At 36.0% G+C, this 18,674-nt stretch overlaps 1 protein-coding gene across 3 annotated transcripts in view; it reads left to right on the plus strand.

The window, feature by feature from the left end:
• STXBP6 (syntaxin binding protein 6) overlaps window positions 1-18,674 on the plus strand; it is a 92,067-nt gene that overhangs the window by 63,788 nt on the left and 9,605 nt on the right. For all 3 annotated transcript variants that reach the window (XM_077784063.1, XM_021539318.3, XM_077784062.1), the window contains 2 exons: window positions 5,644-5,774; window positions 7,562-7,727. In XM_077784063.1, coding sequence (XP_077640189.1) covers window positions 5,730-5,774; window positions 7,562-7,727 — 211 coding nt within the window. In that variant the 5' untranslated portion in view covers window positions 5,644-5,729. The remainder of the gene's footprint in view (window positions 1-5,643; window positions 5,775-7,561; window positions 7,728-18,674) is intronic.

Genomic DNA, 18,674 nt, shown 5'->3' on the forward strand with positions numbered 1-18,674 from the left:
AGTTTTATTGTTGGCATTTACAGATGATGGACAAAATTAGTTCTGTCTACACAAACTTGTTGAATAACACTTCAATATTGACCTGGAGCCCAAAATAAAACTTTAAAATGTTTTAAAACTTTAAAACTGATTTATTTTCTCTTTTGGCTTTATATCACATTTCAGCTGTACTTTTAGGTACCTCCCCGCTGACACATTTCTAGGGTGTTTATTGGTTTGGGGATGTGTGCATGAGTGTGTTTGAATTTCTTCGTAGCTTTAAGTGGGTGAAGCCTGACAGGCTTTTTTAGTTGTCTGTATTGAGATGTGTGTACGTGAAGGGTTCTCTAGAATTCTCTTGGACAGTTTGAGTTACAAGTGTATGGAATAATTTGCCTGCTGCTGTTCTGACTGAGGCCCATTGTACAGCGAAAGCTGGGGATTTTGTCTTGAATGGCTGTAATAGTCCTTTCTTACATCTGGTAATGGAAAGTATTTTCTTTAGTATCAGTCTCATCTGCTGTATTTTAGGTCATTGATTCAGTGTAAAATCAAGAAAAAAACAGTTTTCTAGGTAACTTTAAAAGCTCCAGTAAACCCTCTATCCTGTTACAACAGGATTCTCTTAGAATGTAGGATCTTAAAAGTTGTTGGCCAGTTTGTTTCAGAACCTGAAGCCTCTCAAGTCACCTGAGCAAGCTTAGAAACGAAGCACTATTTGTTAAATACATGCTCATTGTATGAGTTACTGAGTAACAAATTCAAGTTTTAATTTTCCAGAGCCTCTTCCTGCCTCTCAGGACACTTGCTGTGAAGTTCAAACATTGTTTTCAGGCTGGTGAGGTAATTCCTAGTGTACTCTCTGCTAAGGATGCACATCTGTTAACTTGCATGGGAATTATGCCAAATTCCGCTTCAGTTCACAAGTACTTTTGTGGTATTGATTTTAATTGGTTCCTCACAGTTTCAGGTTCTGAAGTGACCAGAATGTGATAAAAGGACAGCCCACACATGTATTCAGTGTGGTCTGTGTCTTCAGCCTTGATTTCTAAGCTAAATTGAAGTGAGATTTTCTGCAGTGTGCATACATGCTTACAAGGTGATTTTAAAGTATGCTTGCTGTTCAGCAAAGTCTGTGTAGAATGCTGCCTTCCTTTTAAGGAAAGGAGAGCAAAGAAGATTGAAGGTATAAGTGATCCAGAAAAATAGTATGAACTGAAATTCTCAATCACCAAATACTCTCCAGTTAAGAGACAAGGCTCTATCATGCCAGGACAAGGTGAGCTACTAGTCTGAAATGCTCTAGGTCAGGATCTGCTTGAGCTCTATTCTAATTGAGTGGTCCCTGATGAAAATTTTGGTGTCTGGGTTGTGAGAAATTCATCATTCTTCCCTGGGATCTGGCTGGAATGTCTGTTATTTTTCCCTACAGTGACCCTGCTTTGGTAGATCTGCTTGAGCACCATGCTGTCCTCTCAACTAGGTTTTAACTAAAAACATACACACAATAATTCTGCTGGCTTTGACTAGAAATATCTTGAGTCCTCAAATGCAGCTGACTGTCCTCAGGAAAAAGGAGGTGGGAAAAGTTTGAAAGTTAGCTGCTTTGCAACATAAAGTAGTAAAAGGCAATTCAAACAAAACCTGGAAGTTCAGTCATCATTCTGGAAGTGAAAATGTGTTTAATAAGATTCCTTTGCAGATATTTGCAGTTAAGCAGAAGCTTTCTTTCTGGAGACAAAATGGAGTCTGCCATTCTTGCCACTGTTACCTACATTTGTCTATATAACTGCCACTATGAAAAGCAGTTGCCTTGATAACAGTAACTTAAACTATATTGCTGTAGTATCTTAATAATAAAATTTGGATAGAAATGAAGGATGAGTAATAGAAATGAGGAATGGATATGGATGATGGGGGATTCAGGTATTTGAATAGTATTCAGGTATTTGAAGGACAAGTAATGTAAACATTGTTCTGTGAAAAAGAAAAATCTCTGGGGAGAAAAACAAAAGACAAGGCATTTTGCCTCTAAGTAGCAGTTTTTTATTAATACAGTCATGTTGGAAAGCATACAGACTCACTTCAGGGTTATAACACTTCATGGTGTCATACGCATGAACAAAAAAAAGGCATTTCTTCATTGCAACTCAAAGCAATATTTTTTAATTTAAATTTTTTAATTTAAATTCACCAGAACACATTTTTATCTAATCCTTTATCTTGGGTAGATACAGCAAATATCTTAACCCAGTTAACCAATATTTTTTTAGTACTTGATTTTTCTTTTACTGATAAAGATAACTTGCATGTAGAAAGAAAATTTATTACTTACATAAAACTTCATTTCAAACATTGTATGAATATATGATAATTAAGAGAGAGGCATTTCATATATTTTTATCCTGAAGCATGAGGCTGGCAACTTGTTACGGGCAGTGATGCAGTAGAACGGATTTAAGCAGACAGATGATGCGTATTGTTATCTGAACTAGTGGGAGGGGCTGTGGGAAAACCAGTATGTGTTTAGACTTAGGAGTAGTTTGCCTCTTTTGTATCTGAAAGCTTCTCTTTCTTCCAATTTGATTTCAAAACATTATGCTGTGCCTAAAGAAACAGAAGGAATTAATGTTTGGTTATACTGCTGTGTATTCAGGGCCATTTACATCCTCATGTCCTATTTGGCAAGTGGAGAAGGTGGGACTGTGCTGCTTGTCCCTGCTTTCAGCTCCTTAGATCCCAGATGGTGAGAAAGCAACACTGTCAAATGAAAGAAAGAGGAAATATGGGCAAAAATAGGAGATACCATTCTGAGAAGTCAGTCCTCAACTTATGAACATTTTGACACCTGGCAAGACTGGACCAGCAAGTGGAAATTTAAACCTGCCCTAGTTTTAGCTGGTTTTGTTTATTTTCAGTGAGGCTAGCTGTCTTTTGCTGCAAACACATCTTTTCTCTGTACCTAAAAAAACGTTAATCCTGGAAGTAGCAACACAAGTCTAAATTCTTTTTGCCACAGTCTTCTCAGAGCATCCCTTTGTATTATAGATACTTGAGGTCTAAGAAGTGTGGTGGGTGTGCAGGAGGTAATAGTTGGACAATTGCAGTGGGAAGGCTCAAGGTTTTAGAATTAATTCAGACTGCACATTAAGTCAGTATTAGTGAAACTGTTCTGAGAAAACATGAAACACTGCAAGTTTTGCTGCTCAAACTCAAAGCCAGAATTGATAGGTAGCAAAGCTCACAACCATCATGTAAAGCAGACTAGAAACAGTTTTCCTAAAATTCACATGGTATCATGAATATCAGTTCATGATAAAACTAAGACAGTTTCATGAATATCTGGATCTTCCTCCTCATGACCTAAATAAGTCAGAATGCACCTGTTTGCTCTATCTTAATTCTCAGCTTCTTTTTTCTTATTGTCAGGAAGTTATTGTAGGAAAATCTGACATTGCTTGCCAGGACCATACTTTGGGGACCATGTGACTTGAACAGTAGTAGCTTGAACTACCTTGTAGCCTTGCAGAACAGAGTAATACACACTTCTGTCATAACGATTAAGGAGATATGTTAGTGTCCTTTCCCCTGCCTAGTCTTCATTTCCTTGCTTTGGGAAGAAAATAGGGAGGATAAGATTTTGAAATGGGGGAAAAAACAATTGTAAGGTTGTTTTACTGACAGAAGGAAGAGCTTCTTATGCTGGAGGAATAGAGATAGATCATCTTTTCTTGCCTTTTGCTCTGGAGTTACATAGGTGAGAATAGCAAATGGGGGCCAGCCCTCATAGATATCTTAGTGTCTTTTCTTTGAGGCTTTGTACTTTGACATTTGAAAGAAAACCAAAAAAATATTTCTTTCTCAAACTTCTGGGGCATTTTACAAGTTACTTGTGCTTTATTCTCTGTGACAAGATTGCAGAACGACTGGACAAAGATACAAAAAAGTCACCAAACCTCACAATGTCTTCCATCATAAATTGCTGTAGCTGATTTCTCACACATTTTCTTACTTCACCAATAACGATGTTGCTTAAAAAGAAGAAATCTTATTTCCATGTACGACATGTAGAAATGCCATATGAGCCTACCATTTATTGATGAGTTCCATAGAAATATATTCTGTCCACACTGCTACAGCTTTTTATTTTGAAGGCATAGTGTTACAGTTTTTAAAAAAGGCAAAGCAAACAAAAAACCCACTTAAAATTGAAGCATAACTTAAATATTGGCTTTTAATGAAATAGATAATGATTATGTAAGATCTTAGCAAAAGTGCCTAAATAATTTGTCAGAGAGAGACTGTATCTAGGTATATGTAATTGCTTCCACATTTTTTCATTTTCTTCAAAAATACTTTTTTCGTGTTTGCAAGATAACTCCCACTCAGTGGCTGGTGAAATGCTCTAGTTTTTTAAGCAATATAATGAGCAGCTAGTGAGGATGGTTTTCCCAGCTGCCAAAGGGTTTCTCAGAGTTACAGTGACTGCCATATTACTGTCAAGCTGTCATGGACTAAGTGATGGTTTTAGAGCATGTTTGGTGGGTTTGTGTGTAGCTGGTTTTTTGAATGCTATAGAAATGCTGGCTGTTTCCTAAAATACTAAGACACGAAAGGTGAAATGCAACTAGATCTGTTTGGCTGTGTACAGTAATCATGAGTATGAGATGTAAAGGAGGAGCTGCTGTTTTCCCGAAGGGATTGCACCATGTAGCTTAAGACTGAATTTCTGCCTAACATGATGACATACTCAAGGTCCTTATAGGTTCCTCCATAGAAGAGTAGCCCTCTTGGCCTCTCCCGGCATTATGTGTTGGATGATACAGAAACAATCATCTAATCAAGATGCTTTTCATCACTAACAGGCATTTTTGGGAGGTGATGAAGTTTGGAAATGTAATGTGAATCTTTCACTGCAGTGCAGAGTGCTAATGGCTCCAAAGACAAAGCTGCTGTTTATGGATTATTAAAAATCCTATATAGAGAAGTTTGGAGAAGTAGATTTTGGATATGTCAAACAAACCAGTTTCTGGAGATGCTGAGATTAGACATTTAGTATTTAAATATCATCTGTAAAATTTGATATCCAAGAAATCTGGAGAGGGACTTTTTACAAGAGCATGTAGTGATAGGAGAAGGGAAAATGGCTTCACACCGAAAGAGAGTAGATGTTAGGAAAAAAAGTCTTTACTAGGAGGGTGGTGAGGCACTGGGACAGGTTGCCCAGAAAGATAGTTGATGCCGTGTCTCTGGAAATGTTTAGGACAGAGCAGCTGGAGATCTGAACAACCTGGTCTAGTGACAAGTGTCCCTGACCATGGCAGGGAGATAAGAACTGGATGATCTTTAAGGTCCCTTCAAGCCCAGGCCATTCTGTGATTCTGCAATTGTAAGAATGAAATGGAAAGACCTTTGCTGTAGTTTGGGGGATTTTTGCCGGATTTTGGTAACTTAAGTTGATAACAGCTAAAATATATCCAGTTTTGAATACGAAACAGCTTGTTTGGCATCATACCACCATTCTGACAATAAGGAATACGCTTTGCAGTGTGTTATCCTGGAAAGATAATGCATTCTGCTGTCAGAATGGGTGACATGTGAAGTAAACAGCATGTTCCTGAATCACAAAGCCCATTTCAGGTATATGTTTTTCTATATGTTCAGTGACGAACAAGAAACCAGCTCAAGCATCTATTACAAAGGTGAAGCAATTTGAAGGCTCCACATCATTTGTCAGGAGAACGCAGTGGATGCTCGAGCAGCTTCGCCAGGTCAATGGTATAGACCCTAATCGGGTGAGTTTGAACAGTTTCCTAGAAAATGAAAATTGTGTTTTTATGTAACCGATTTATGAACCAGGCATTCTTTCTATTCAAAAGGCATCTGGAAATATAAGATACAGGTTTAAGTGCAAATTCTCAAAAAAAGAAATAAGTGGAATATGTGAAGTAAATTTTAATGGGAAACATGGGAGGAGGCTAAAGCTCAGTCATATGGATTTTTTCTTCTTGTCTTTCCATACTTTCCTTATTGCTTTCTCTTTCCTTTGGGAAGAGCAAATTAATAGTTTGTTTGCTTCAGCTTTAAGCCTCTTGGGGTCTACTTTGGCATGCAGCTGTGCTGTGAGATAGAGCAATAGGTAGAAGTAAGTACAGAAGAGGTTGCTGAGATTCAAGTTTGTGAAATCTTGTGAATCCTGCATTTTTTCTAGGACAGTCCTTTCCTCAGATATTCTGGCATTTCTTATCTTATGTTAGAAAATGTGGTAATGTCCTTTAGCTACAAATGGCAAATGAACACTGATTTAAACAAAAAACTACCAAAAATAAAATAAATCAATCCTGTATTAAATAGTTGTGGAATTATCCCTTTAATTTGGGCTATGCAGCCCACCTTGAGCTATCTCAAGACAAAGTTGTAGTAATATGTGTTAGGCTTATGAATACAATTCTCCACTACTAAAACAACATACTTAGAAGTTAAAAATGCGGCTCATGCTATGTGCTTACAAAGTGATTTAGTGTTCTTTTTATAGCAAAATATTTTTGTGACTAACTCCCTTGGTTCCTTCAAAGTTGAGCTCTGATCAGCCACCTAAGTGTCTTAACTGTGGTGCACCAAATTGTCTCTACCCAAGTCTTAGTTCTTAAGTGCCTAGTACCAAGTCTAGTTACTACCTAAAATTTGGTATAAAAAAGAAGCCCTTGGCCACTGCCCTATGCCTAAGGAGTGGAATTATATTTTGTGTGGGTAAAAGAACTATGAAAAAAAGCGAAATGACAAATAGATAAGGGACAAGAGTTTTACGTCCTTTTACAGCATCTGCTATGCAGCTAGGTACATAACAGTTTGAAAGTCCCACCAAGCTCTTAAGCTTAGAAATGTTTCTTTCAAACTTCTCTCCCTGTGAACTCCTAGTGTCAACAGCTGGAGAAAAACATTTTCTAGATTACATTGCAAAACAAAGGTTCACAAATATGAAATATAAAGCATGACTTCTTGCATAAAATCCTTTTATTTTGGCAGCCGAATCTGAATTGGAGCTGCACTGTGATTTGTTCTGGGAGTGGCCTTTTGCTCATGTTATCCCGAGTCCTTTGAAACACTTCACAAAAATGTATTAAATACAATAACTATGACTTATTATTTGCTTAAGACTTAGCTTATTTGTTTGGTTGAGCATGGAGAGCAGAGCCACATCTTCTATAAAATAGTGTGACCATAGATTTTGTATTGAGAGATATAAATGATTGCATAATATAGAAGACACAAATAATTATATATCAGAAGATAGCAATGGTTTCTTATGAGAATTTGTCTTTTAATGTTTTGATCTAAATTATTTTTGCCAAAATATCCAAGATTTTTTTTTTTGTCAATGCTGACTATTCCTCATTGAAAATAATAGTAAAAAAACCCTTCCTGTTTGGTCTTTTTCATTCAAAAATATGCAGTAATACCAGGATGACTATTAGTTGCATGACCTTTCTACTTTTTGCAACACAATACATTTTAGAAAATACCTTTCTCAAAATCATTTTTAAAACTGGAATAACAACAGTCTTATTTTTTTTTCTTCTAGGATTCCCCAGAATTTGATTTACTATTTGAAAATGCATTTGACCAATGGGTAGCAAACACAGCTTCAGAAAAATGCACATTCTTTCAGGTTCTACATCACACTTGTCAGCGATACCTTACAGACAGGAAGCCAGAATTTATCAACTGCCAGTCTAAAATTATGGGAGGTAAGTGAATCAAAGCTTAATACTTTGCAGTTGGATGTGAAATGATCTGCATGTGATTTATTCTCTGTTCAGATAAGCTTGCAGCCTAATGACATCTTGAAATCATGGGTCTGAATATGCTAACTTAGCAGTAAACTTCTAGGCTTCAGCTTTTCTGCACCAAGCACCACATCACACTCTTGTTACCTTGTCATTCCTTTCATTTTAGCTACTGAAACTGGTAACACATACAGATAACCTTGTCAATCAATAGTTTTCTTTTAGTGTCTTTTCAAATGAAGAAAAAAATGTGCAGAATTTCTTGTGTCTTCTCTCATTCTATGCTTTTTCGTATTAATAGGATTTCCTTTGCTCTTGGTGTGGTGGTGAGGAGGGAGCTGCATTAATGGGTGAAGATATACTGTACAATTTTTCTATTTCATACGTTAAGTCTCATGTTGGTTATCTGATTGCTAATGTTTCTCACTTCCATCCTTCCTGCAAATAAGTTGTTATTAATAAACCATACTACTGCAATTCATAAATGTATGCTTAACTTCTACTTTTTCAGCACACTAGACCCTGCCATGTCCCATGATGCATACCCACATTCTTCCTTTGACAACTTCCTAGATAAAGTGGGAGTATTCAGTAATCCTCAGTAGCAGATGGTGACCATTTCCATATTCCCTGCATGTCATTCTGACTGTGCACATACACAGTGCTGCATATAGACATTGTATAGGAGCTAATAAGTCTCCTCATGGATACAGTGCTTCTGCTGTTCTTCAGCTCTCAACGTTTTCCTCATGCTGGGTGATAAGCTTCCTGTGGGTAGGTTTAAATTTGACAGAACCTGCAAACCAAGTAATAGTTGACTCTAAGTTTCAGAGACTTGCTGTGTGTCAGCCTCACTGAGCCAGCTGTTTGTATCAAAACCCATTTAGTCCAAAAGCTGAAATAGCAAGAATTATTTTCTGGAATATATGTTGAAATGTATTGTCAAGCTCAAATTCATGTGACTAGAGAAAGTAAGGTCCAAATATGGCTAAGCAAACCAAAGAACATAGAGACCTGAGAATATAGTTTGAAATTTGTTATATGCAGTTGAGAATTTACAACTTGGGTTATTTTGTTGTTGCTGTTATGTTGGTGTATTTTCCTAACTAGTCAAAACAGTATGTTTGAATCATACTTAACTCTTAGTGGAGTCAGATTTCAAGATGAGGCTTGTCATTTAATCTCCTCAGCTAAGGCAGCATAACATTTTAAGTGATGTTCTTGTGAACTTTCTGGGGATGTGAAAAGTAAAACTTTTATTTTGGATGGCTAGGCAGTTTAGCTTCTAATACTCTACAAAACAAAAAAGAATTAATATATATATATATATTAATGCACCCACATGTTTTTTTTTAAGTAATTATATAGATATGCCCATCATATGTGTAATGTATATCTTGTAGCTAATGCAGTTTTTAAAAAAATGCCACTGAAGAACAGTTTTTCCTAAGTGGAACTGAAGATGAAAGAACTTGAAGGGCTTGTTTACAAGCCTGCTTAACTTATTGAACCTTATTCCTTCCTAAAGGATAAGAGTGAAGAAAGTGAAATTCATGCTGCTCCTGTTTCTGCAGGAAGTGCTTAGGATCTTAGCTTTAAGTAAATAAGCGTGTTCCTGTGGAACTCCCAACCCTCTTCATGGCCTTCCTCCTTTTACCTCCTTTCTCTCTTACACATAGACACACACACACACTTCCCCCTGTAGACCAGAGCCCTGCCACTGACTCTCCTTCTGCAGAATAATTTTTTACTTTATTTTCATTTGCATGTCATGTAATTGTAGTCTGCAGAGTTAAATAGGCTAGACTGTTCTCTCTTGATTAATGACATCAGTACTTGCAGCAATAATGAGAACTGACTGAAGGTGTGGGTGCTAATCTGAGAACAAAGAACAAATTCAAGTTTAGGCAGACTGTAACAGGATTCGTCCTACTAGTGTCTTATGTGAAATATTTCAGGTTTGTCTTTTGTTTAGAATTTAGGTGAGCGCTCTCCGTAGCTTACATGCATTCTGGATGTTATGGTGGAGAAAAGGCAGGTTTTGGGGCTAGAGGGCTTTTTTTGACTGTTTTTTCCCCTTGTGTAAATTTATAACATACAGGTTCTGATAGTGGAATGTGTGTAATTTGGAGTATCTTTGTGTTATGTTATTATTTGGTGGCCGTGTTAGTCAGGTTGTATTACTTATACAAAGCAAAGTTAGAGATGGCTGGTGTGCAGAAATTTCATCCCTTAGAGGTTGCGTTCATTGGAACATCTTGATTCTTGACATAGCATTAAACTGACATTGAGGATGCATTTAATCTCATTTCTGGATAGAACCTTGAGATACAGCTATTGAAGCTCTTTGGAGATTAACTCTGGCCTTATAATAAAGAACAAACATTTGCTGCCACCTTTAGATGCATATTAGAAATGCATTTGGTTTTAAACTTTGTCCTACCTCTACACATTGGTATTTAACAATTGTTCTGCTGAATTAATCAAAATATTCTTGGAAACCCAAAATTATGACATCTTTACCTTTGTGACCTTTCCTGTAGGACACCCTGCAGGAGTTATTAATGAATCCCTATTTTTCCCTCAAGAATACAATGCCAGTGTGAGAATGGTAATGAGTACTTTTTCCATACAGTATTACTTATGTTGGCTTACCACATTTGAGATCTGCTAAGCCTACAGTGGTGTTTACCATACACAGCAAGATTAATGACTGACTAAAGTAGACAAACGAAAACTTGTGTTAGAAATTGCCCCAAGCATCCTGATCTAGTGGGTGGCATCCATGTCCATAGTGAGGGTTTGGAAATAGATTATCTTTAAGGTCCCTTCCAACCCAGGCCATTATATGGTTCTGTGAATTAGGATGGGAAAAAAGAAAATTGTTGCCCTCCCTCCTGTCAGATACCTTGGTTGTTTGCTTCAGTTCCTGCCTGATAGATATTGAAAAAAGTGTGTATTTGAACATACTACTCTTGCAGACATTCATATGTAAGTTAATTCTGATAGAAATTAATTTGACCCAAAAAAAATAAAAAACACCAAAAACAACAAAGATTAATTATCTGCAGTATCTGTTATTTTGGTGGTGTTTTGCTGGTTTGAAATTACCCATCAAATTTAGCTATTTTCCCAAAAAGAAACAATTTTTTTGCAATTTATTTAGGTATTTCTTGCCAACATATACCAAATACTCAGTTATTGCATTCTAGAGATTAAAATATTAGAAACTTAATTTTTTGCTGCCAGAATAATTTCAAATGCTTGCTTTTATGCCCTGGATATTCATGTCAATATTAATTCTGCTTTGCAGTTTTACTTAACTATATGTATTTTAGTGATCTTAAACATAAAAGCTATGCATTGAAATTAGAATGGATAAGAATAGTTGAGATCTTTTTCCATAGAAATTTGGCATATAATCTGAGCTCTAAATTGACTGCTAAAAGGGAAAGCTTGTAAGAACAAAAAAACACTGTTTGTCAGTCCTGTCAGCCTACCTCAAGGACTTATTGAGGCACTTCTTAACCGGAGATGGAGTTTATCTTGAATGTAATTTACAATCATAGTGGCAGAGCTATTCACTGCCATTTTTACCCTGATTTCTTTTACTAAGATATCTTTCACTGTTTCACCTCACCTAGCTTCATTAGTTTAGTGGTTTTGATAGATTTTGCAGTTATAAGTCTGATTTGCACATACTCAGTATATTCATACTTACATAGATACATTTTGTATGGATAAATCATAGGCTTGGGTTTGAATATACATTTTACAGCATTTTGGAATTCATCCGTTTTTGCTTAAAGTGAGATGGATGCCAGTTCTGTTTTGTGCTGCTGATTACTTGATTGGTGACAGCCATTTTCTGATCACCTTTGTGTGTAACCAAGCAAGACCAGACAGAGATTTTTCATCCTATATAAAACTTCCTTTAATCTAGCTGACCTCTGATGTGGGAAGGTGATTGTCCATGTTCATAACAATTTCAGAACTATTAGAAATGTAAAATAGAATTGCTTTTCTATTTCTTATAAAGAAGGAAAAAAAGCAGCCTTAGCTGATAGACACATCGGTAAAAGGGAAAAATCCACCACCTGAATGCCCAACTGTTTCAAAAATTGAAATTTTCCTTTTCTATTCCTGCAACCCAGTATTTCCTATATTTCCACATTATTCACTGTTACATCATTTAATGCAGCATTTTTCCCAGTCTGGAAAATGAATGCAAGGGTGCATCAATATTAATAGCTATGCAAAATACCTCTATGGAACATACTTTGTTGAATGAACCCAGATACATTTCTCAATGTTTCTGAGCATCTTAGACCCTTGAGAATAAGGGTCTAAGAATTCACATAAATTCTCAGGTTACTTGAGACCAGAAGACTCAAATTAAGCATTAAATAACAGCTTTGTCTTAATGACCCTGCGCTGAATATTTTACCACATCTTGTTTGTAAATCACATAGCCACTAGCTCATTTGAAATAAGCAGACATATATTGTGCTTAATGAATTGCTTTATAGTTCCTGCATTTATCCTTTTGATACCTTTTTCAATTTGGATTCTTTCCAGTGTCTATCAGAAAGGACCTCTCTAAAGAAGCACCTCTTGATCTTCTGTATGAAAAATCTGTATACCATGTTTTTCATTATCAGTCCCTATGAAAGTCACAAGGCAATGGCATTGCTGTATATTGGAACAAAGTCAGTAGGAAGTGTGAATTATCTTGTACTTGTTGTCCAGCATTGTCTCCATTCCAAAAATCATTCTAAACTTAGTACATTGTAGTTCCTTATGACTAGCAGGAATTCGCTCGTGTTGACATTTTCAGACTTCTGAACTTCTTCTGTTGACACAGATAGGATCAGTTCAGTATGTATAATGTCTCTCTACTTTCATAGCATATGTCATTTCTATTCTGAGGCATTTTAGAATTTTCTTTATCTTTCACAGTTCCCATATTGACATAAGAAATTAGAAGACCTTGTTTGGATAGTCTTATTTACTATTTACTCTTCATTCACTGTGAGCTTCAGCTCACAGTTGGTTGGCTGTTGAGGACCTGGATACTGTGATTGCTCTACAAGGTTCATGCTCAATAGTGATCCAAAAGTTTATTTTGTCAGTTTCTCATTTAGAAGATTTTCACAAAGTTGTGATTAATAAAGCTCGTGCAAACATGTCAAGCATAATTCAGCTAGTGAGTAGAGTACTAATCTTAATTGAGTAGTAAGAGTCTGGAAATCAGAGCATTTACACAAGTCCTCAGACTTCACAGCTTCTTCTGGGTGCAGCTGTGACAGAATTGTTTGCAAGACCCTGGATAGGAAGCACTCCACCTCTGGAATGGCTACATAGGCTGAAGGCATTGCAGGAATCTGAAATATACACATTCCTCAGTCAGTCAATGCAGGAAAAGCATATACCTTTCTTTTTTTGGCTTTTTTTGGTGGAAAATAGGTTAAACTCAAGGCCAAAACTGGGATGTTACCGACTAGACTATTTTTTTTTTTCTCCCCATCTTAAAATGTACCTTGCAAATCTAAGGAGCTGACACGGCTAATGAGAGCAGAGGAAGAAATTTATCTCTGTTGTCAATAAGGCTTATCTTGTTTTGCTGCTTGCTAATGAAGATGCTGAGCAGTCAGGATGACTTCTACATCCTCTGTAATTGGTAGGACCTTTTAGAAGTATAATGTTGTGATGCACAAGGTGTTCTTTGTTATTGTTAGAAATAATTTGCAAGCATCTGTTTAACTCCCAGTGTCATAGGTATTATTTAATTACTAGCAGGAATAAAATATGCTTTTTCTTCATATAAGAGTTGAGATAAATTTGCCCTGTTTTGGCCTTAAAGGTACAAGATTTCAGATACACCAAAATAAATTGTGTGGAGATGTAAATAATGTTCAGAAGCAATGAAGTGACAAACTAGGATTGTATTAAAATGTACTACAATATAAAATAGTCTATGTTACTATGACTGATATTACAGGTTTTATTTCATGTGTTGCAATTCAGGAAGACAGAAATGTATGGGGTCAAATCTGAATAGTTTTATTGAAGTTTAAAGAGCGATTATACTGGGGTTTTTTTATTATTTAATTTTTTCTGTCTTACATGCTTTGGACAAAATACTTATTAGACTAATTTTTAAGTCTCTTTGCATAAACATAATACACAATATTTGCCCACCTTTTTATATTTAAATCTGTTCCTGGCCATTTTTTGTATTGATGGATATTAAAAGATCCAGATGTGTCAGAAGAAATTGCCTAGCCCACATGGGAACAGGGGAAAGTACTGTAACCAGTTTAAATTTGAGATCACTTCTTAGTCTGAAACATTTATAACTTCTCAGGGCAGAATAAGATTTTTTACAAAGGTGGAACCATTGATTGTGTCCCTTGGTAGTACAATGACTCTTAAGTTTTCATGACTAGTAAAGGCTAAATTAAGTGCAAAATATGTACCACTTAGATCAAAATAATTACCAGACTTGATAACTGATGCTTTTTGAAGGTGATAAACTTTCCGAATTCAGGTGCAAAGATTTACAGAAGTGTTTTATTTACTTTCAAAGAGAGTGAAAGTTCATGGCAATCCAGCTCTCCAGGCTCTGAGACTTCTAGATTTTATGGATCAAATATAAGTTGGGAAGTAAGTTATCTTTGAAAGATAAATTGAGAAGTTGATGTTAACATTCAAGTTCAGATTCAAATTTTCAAAGCTGGAAATTCAGTGAAGATTCTACTTTTTATAAATGTTTTGTCTTTCAGACCACTTAGTTGTCCTTTCTGGATGATAATTTAAATATTGAAATTATCTAGAGAACATTTCATTTGTGTGATACTGGAATTCATTAAGTTTCAAGAGTGTATAATCTTAGAGGATTACAATCACAGAAGTACTGTTTCTATAATCTTCTGCATATTATCTCAAGCTGTTTAATAAGGCTTTCACATGGCTGTTTAAGAGAGGTCAGAAATGTTTTTTTTCTGTTTGGGTCTTTTTAGTGGCTCTTCCTTCTTTTTTTCAAGAAAGCTCTTAACCAAGGCTGTCAGTACAGCACCAATATGCATGAAAGGATGTGTAACAGACAGGGAAGAAGGAGGGGAAGAACATGTTTGTCCTGTGGATCTTTATAATCAGCTATTGTGTTACAGATGTGATGGACAGCCATGGGTTAATGTTAGTCTAGGAAATGTCTCTGGTAATGATGATTTCAACCAAACAAATATGCTCAGCAAGGAGAGGCAGCTAATGGGTATGTCAAGTGCCACCATCTGTAGAAACTTCATCAATTTAAATACATTGATTTTTAAATACTGTAGCATCCTGAGTTAGAAGCCTAGAGTTCACCTAATCCTTTATAATTATTGTGGTGTGTGCTGGTTTCTCAGGTATTGTTCCAGACTAAGTCGTTCCTTATTGTGAGCACTTTCATGGCAGTCTTAGCAGTGGAAGAGGTTTGCCTTCATGTGCTGTGTTGCAGTAATGAGCAGCTCTTTTTATTTATTTTTTTATGGCATAATTCTTTCTTCCAACCAAATGTATGATTTTAAATGGTCAATATAACTAATATGTGGGAGTCACCTGAACCTTGACACACCAGGAGAAACTTTCAGATTAGCAAAACTGGTAGTTGCCTCTTGAGCTTTCTGTGGTCACTCGCTTCATTCTAAAGTGTTGTTTTCAGTGGTTCAGTACAGTTTGGAGGCTGGAAGAAGAGATCAGACAAATGCTGTCTATAAGAGCAATATTCAAGCTGTTTTTTATTGACAGTGGTTGATTGAAACAGATGTGAGTAATGTGCATAATTAGAAGAAAAAACTATTCAGGCATAAACATATGCCAATCTTACATGATTGGGATGGTGCTAAAATATTGCCTATAAACATATAGCTCCTGGATTACCCTGAGGAAGGGCTGGCACAGCCAGTCACTCTTGTGTCACATGCTTCATTTTTCATTTGCTGTTTTCCAACCATTACTCTTGACTGATTACATCCTGATCTTGACCAGTTCTTACTCAGTCTTCATTCTTACTCATGAACCATAACTTTATTTTCAGTTTATGTGGTAATAGAAGTTGGTGATTTTGAATATGCTGCTTAAATAGCAAACATAAAATTTTCAGTCACTTACCTGATGAAGAACTAGGAATCTGTTGACAAATGCACAGTTTTCCATGCCTCCATTGTGGCAGGTTAATGCATTATGTTTCTCAATAATAATTAACACTACTTAAGCAGAAGCTCAGTCAATAGTATTGACACAATGTCTGCAAGAACTACCTTGGTTTTGAAAAATTCTGTGGTTCATTTTCAGGGCATGTGGCTGTCTAAGTCTCCTAACCCACCCTAAAAGAAATGTCAGTACTTTGGTGAATTCAATTTGAAACAAAACAACAAAATTGCAGCAGGAGACGTGTTTTGGACTGCCTTGGTAGGGAAAAGTGTATTGGGCTTTCTATTGGATTTGGCTGAGATGGAGCTTATTTTTCTTCATAACAGCCAGTACAGTGTTGTATTTTAGATTTGTGACCAAAACTGTGTTGGTAACACACCAGTGTTTTAGGTGAGGTGTGCTTACACAGTGTCAAGACCTTCATGGTCTCCTCCTTCTGCCTGCCCCCCAGCAAATGGCCTGGGAGGGGACACAAACAGGGAAGCTTACCAAAACTGACCAGGGAGGTGCTCCATGCCATGTGACAGCATGCTTTGCAATAAAACCGGAGGAGAAATTGCCCTTTCCCAAGGTAGACATTGCTCAGGGACTAGCTGAGCATTAGGCCAGTGGTGAGTGTTGGGTCATGACTGATTATTTTCCATTATTTGTACTATAGGCTTTTTTTTCTTTAAAATATTAAATATTACTCTTTATAGTAGTCACTGGTTGGGGGATTTTCTTATTCTATATGAAAGGTTTCATCATTCTGAATATTTCCTATGGAAAAATAGTCTGATTTTGAATCAAACTTGTTTGAATATTTCAGCTTGTGGTCATGAAGAAATATAGTAAGAGCAGCATTTTGCTAATGGGAGAAATGGCTGGAAGGATTTAACCAAAAAGCCACATACTTTTTCTTTATAGGATGATATCAATGTCAGTAGAAATTGACATAGGAGTCAACCATTTCCAGATTATTTTACCTGTCAACTGATCAAAATCAGAAAAGCTTGCAGGTTTTTTCAGTCACAGCTCTCACTTGTGACCACGGGGGAGCAGCATTTAAGATTAATATTTAAATTTGTCAGCTCATTCTTAAACAGAAGCTTGCCATGGTGCATAGCTGCTGTTCTATGTTTTAATTACACATTCTGCTTCTTGTCAGGTTGGCTGTAATATGAGATCCTGCTGAATTGCAGAACTTTTCCAGAGTAAGCCTCTTTAACACAAAATTGTTGTAATGGGTAAATGTCACTGCACAGTAAGATTTTTGGACATTATTGATTTTATACTCCCAAGGGAAATTACCCTTTCTACAAAACAAAGAAGACTTTCTTCCTGCAGGGTTTTTTCACATTTGGATCTTCAGAAATGAAGTTTTTCCCAAAGGTGCAAATTTATGTGAACTTAATAATCTTGACTATAATGGTTTGTCATTAATATAAGCACTAATCACAGAATTGTTAGGGTTGGAAGGGACCTCTGGAGATCAACTAGCCCAATCCCCCAATTTAATATTAATCATCATGATTGAATGTAATTTAATACTGTTTTTAATTTGTTGGGATATATCTATAAGACGATACTTGCTTTAAAAGAATAAATTTGCTAAAAATATAGTTAAACTAACAGCATGATCCACATACCTCACCCCCAACCCAAGATTAATAACATTTTGACCAGAGTAATGATCAGAGACAAATTCCTATAATAGAAAGATGCAAAGATAATGCCAAAGTAATTTTTCTGATTCTACTGCTTGAAATTTGACTCTGTAATGAATTAAGCTGTTCAAAAGTATTAATAATTTACATTATATCCTTGCTGTGGAGTACTGAATAAAAGAAAATCTCAGGAGAGCAGGAGGTATTTTAGTTATTAAGATACCTCATCAATGAAAAAATCTTATTTGCATTACTCTAATGGCCCCTATATCTAAAATAAAAGGACACTAGCATCAGAGATAAAACTTCTTTTTTCTTATGACTGCAGCAGGAAAGCTTGTCCTATTTAACTGCCCATAGAAGAAATTTTTCTAGTGCCTTGTAGAACCATAATTAGCGTTGTTTTTTTTGTAATACAGCTGTTTCTAGATCTGGGATTTTGCAAGCCACTCTGAGAAATGTGAATACACTGTGTTTGTGAACAATAAAAATACTGAATTGTTGAACCCTTAAGGTAATTTAGGTATTTTATTTTGTCATGGTTTTGTTGGATGTTTTTTTTAAGACCTCATCTTCACGACTTAATTAAATTTTATTTCCTATGGTTTGCAGAAGTCATTCTTTCTGTTCATGTGCTGCTTTTGGTTAACTGTCTGCTATGTCTCAGTCTATGTTGATTTTCTTTCATTTCTGTGTTTCTGGTTTGCATATATTTAAATGTGGGAGTTAAAGCAGCAGAAATCATCCAGATGTATTTGATATGTTGGCAATGATACTGTTTGAGCTAAAAGTAGGAGTGGGTTGTTTTTTTTTTTTGAGAAGTTTATGGAAATAATTTAGTCAAGATATATGAAAAGTACTTTTGACTCAAGAAAGCCCCAAAGCCACAAACAGTATTGTAGACTTGGAAAATATACTAGATAAGTATCACTTATATTTATTTTGCTCTAAAAGGTTTATTGAACACATTGGCTGATTTTTGCATTTTTGTAATGTTCATAATTTTCCATTGATTTTTGTTTAGATCTTCAGAAGTTTTCCTGAAACATAACATTCAAATCAGATC

This window comes from Lonchura striata, chromosome 6, assembly GCF_046129695.1.
Source record: "Lonchura striata isolate bLonStr1 chromosome 6, bLonStr1.mat, whole genome shotgun sequence".
NCBI lineage: Eukaryota > Metazoa > Chordata > Aves > Passeriformes > Estrildidae > Lonchura > Lonchura striata.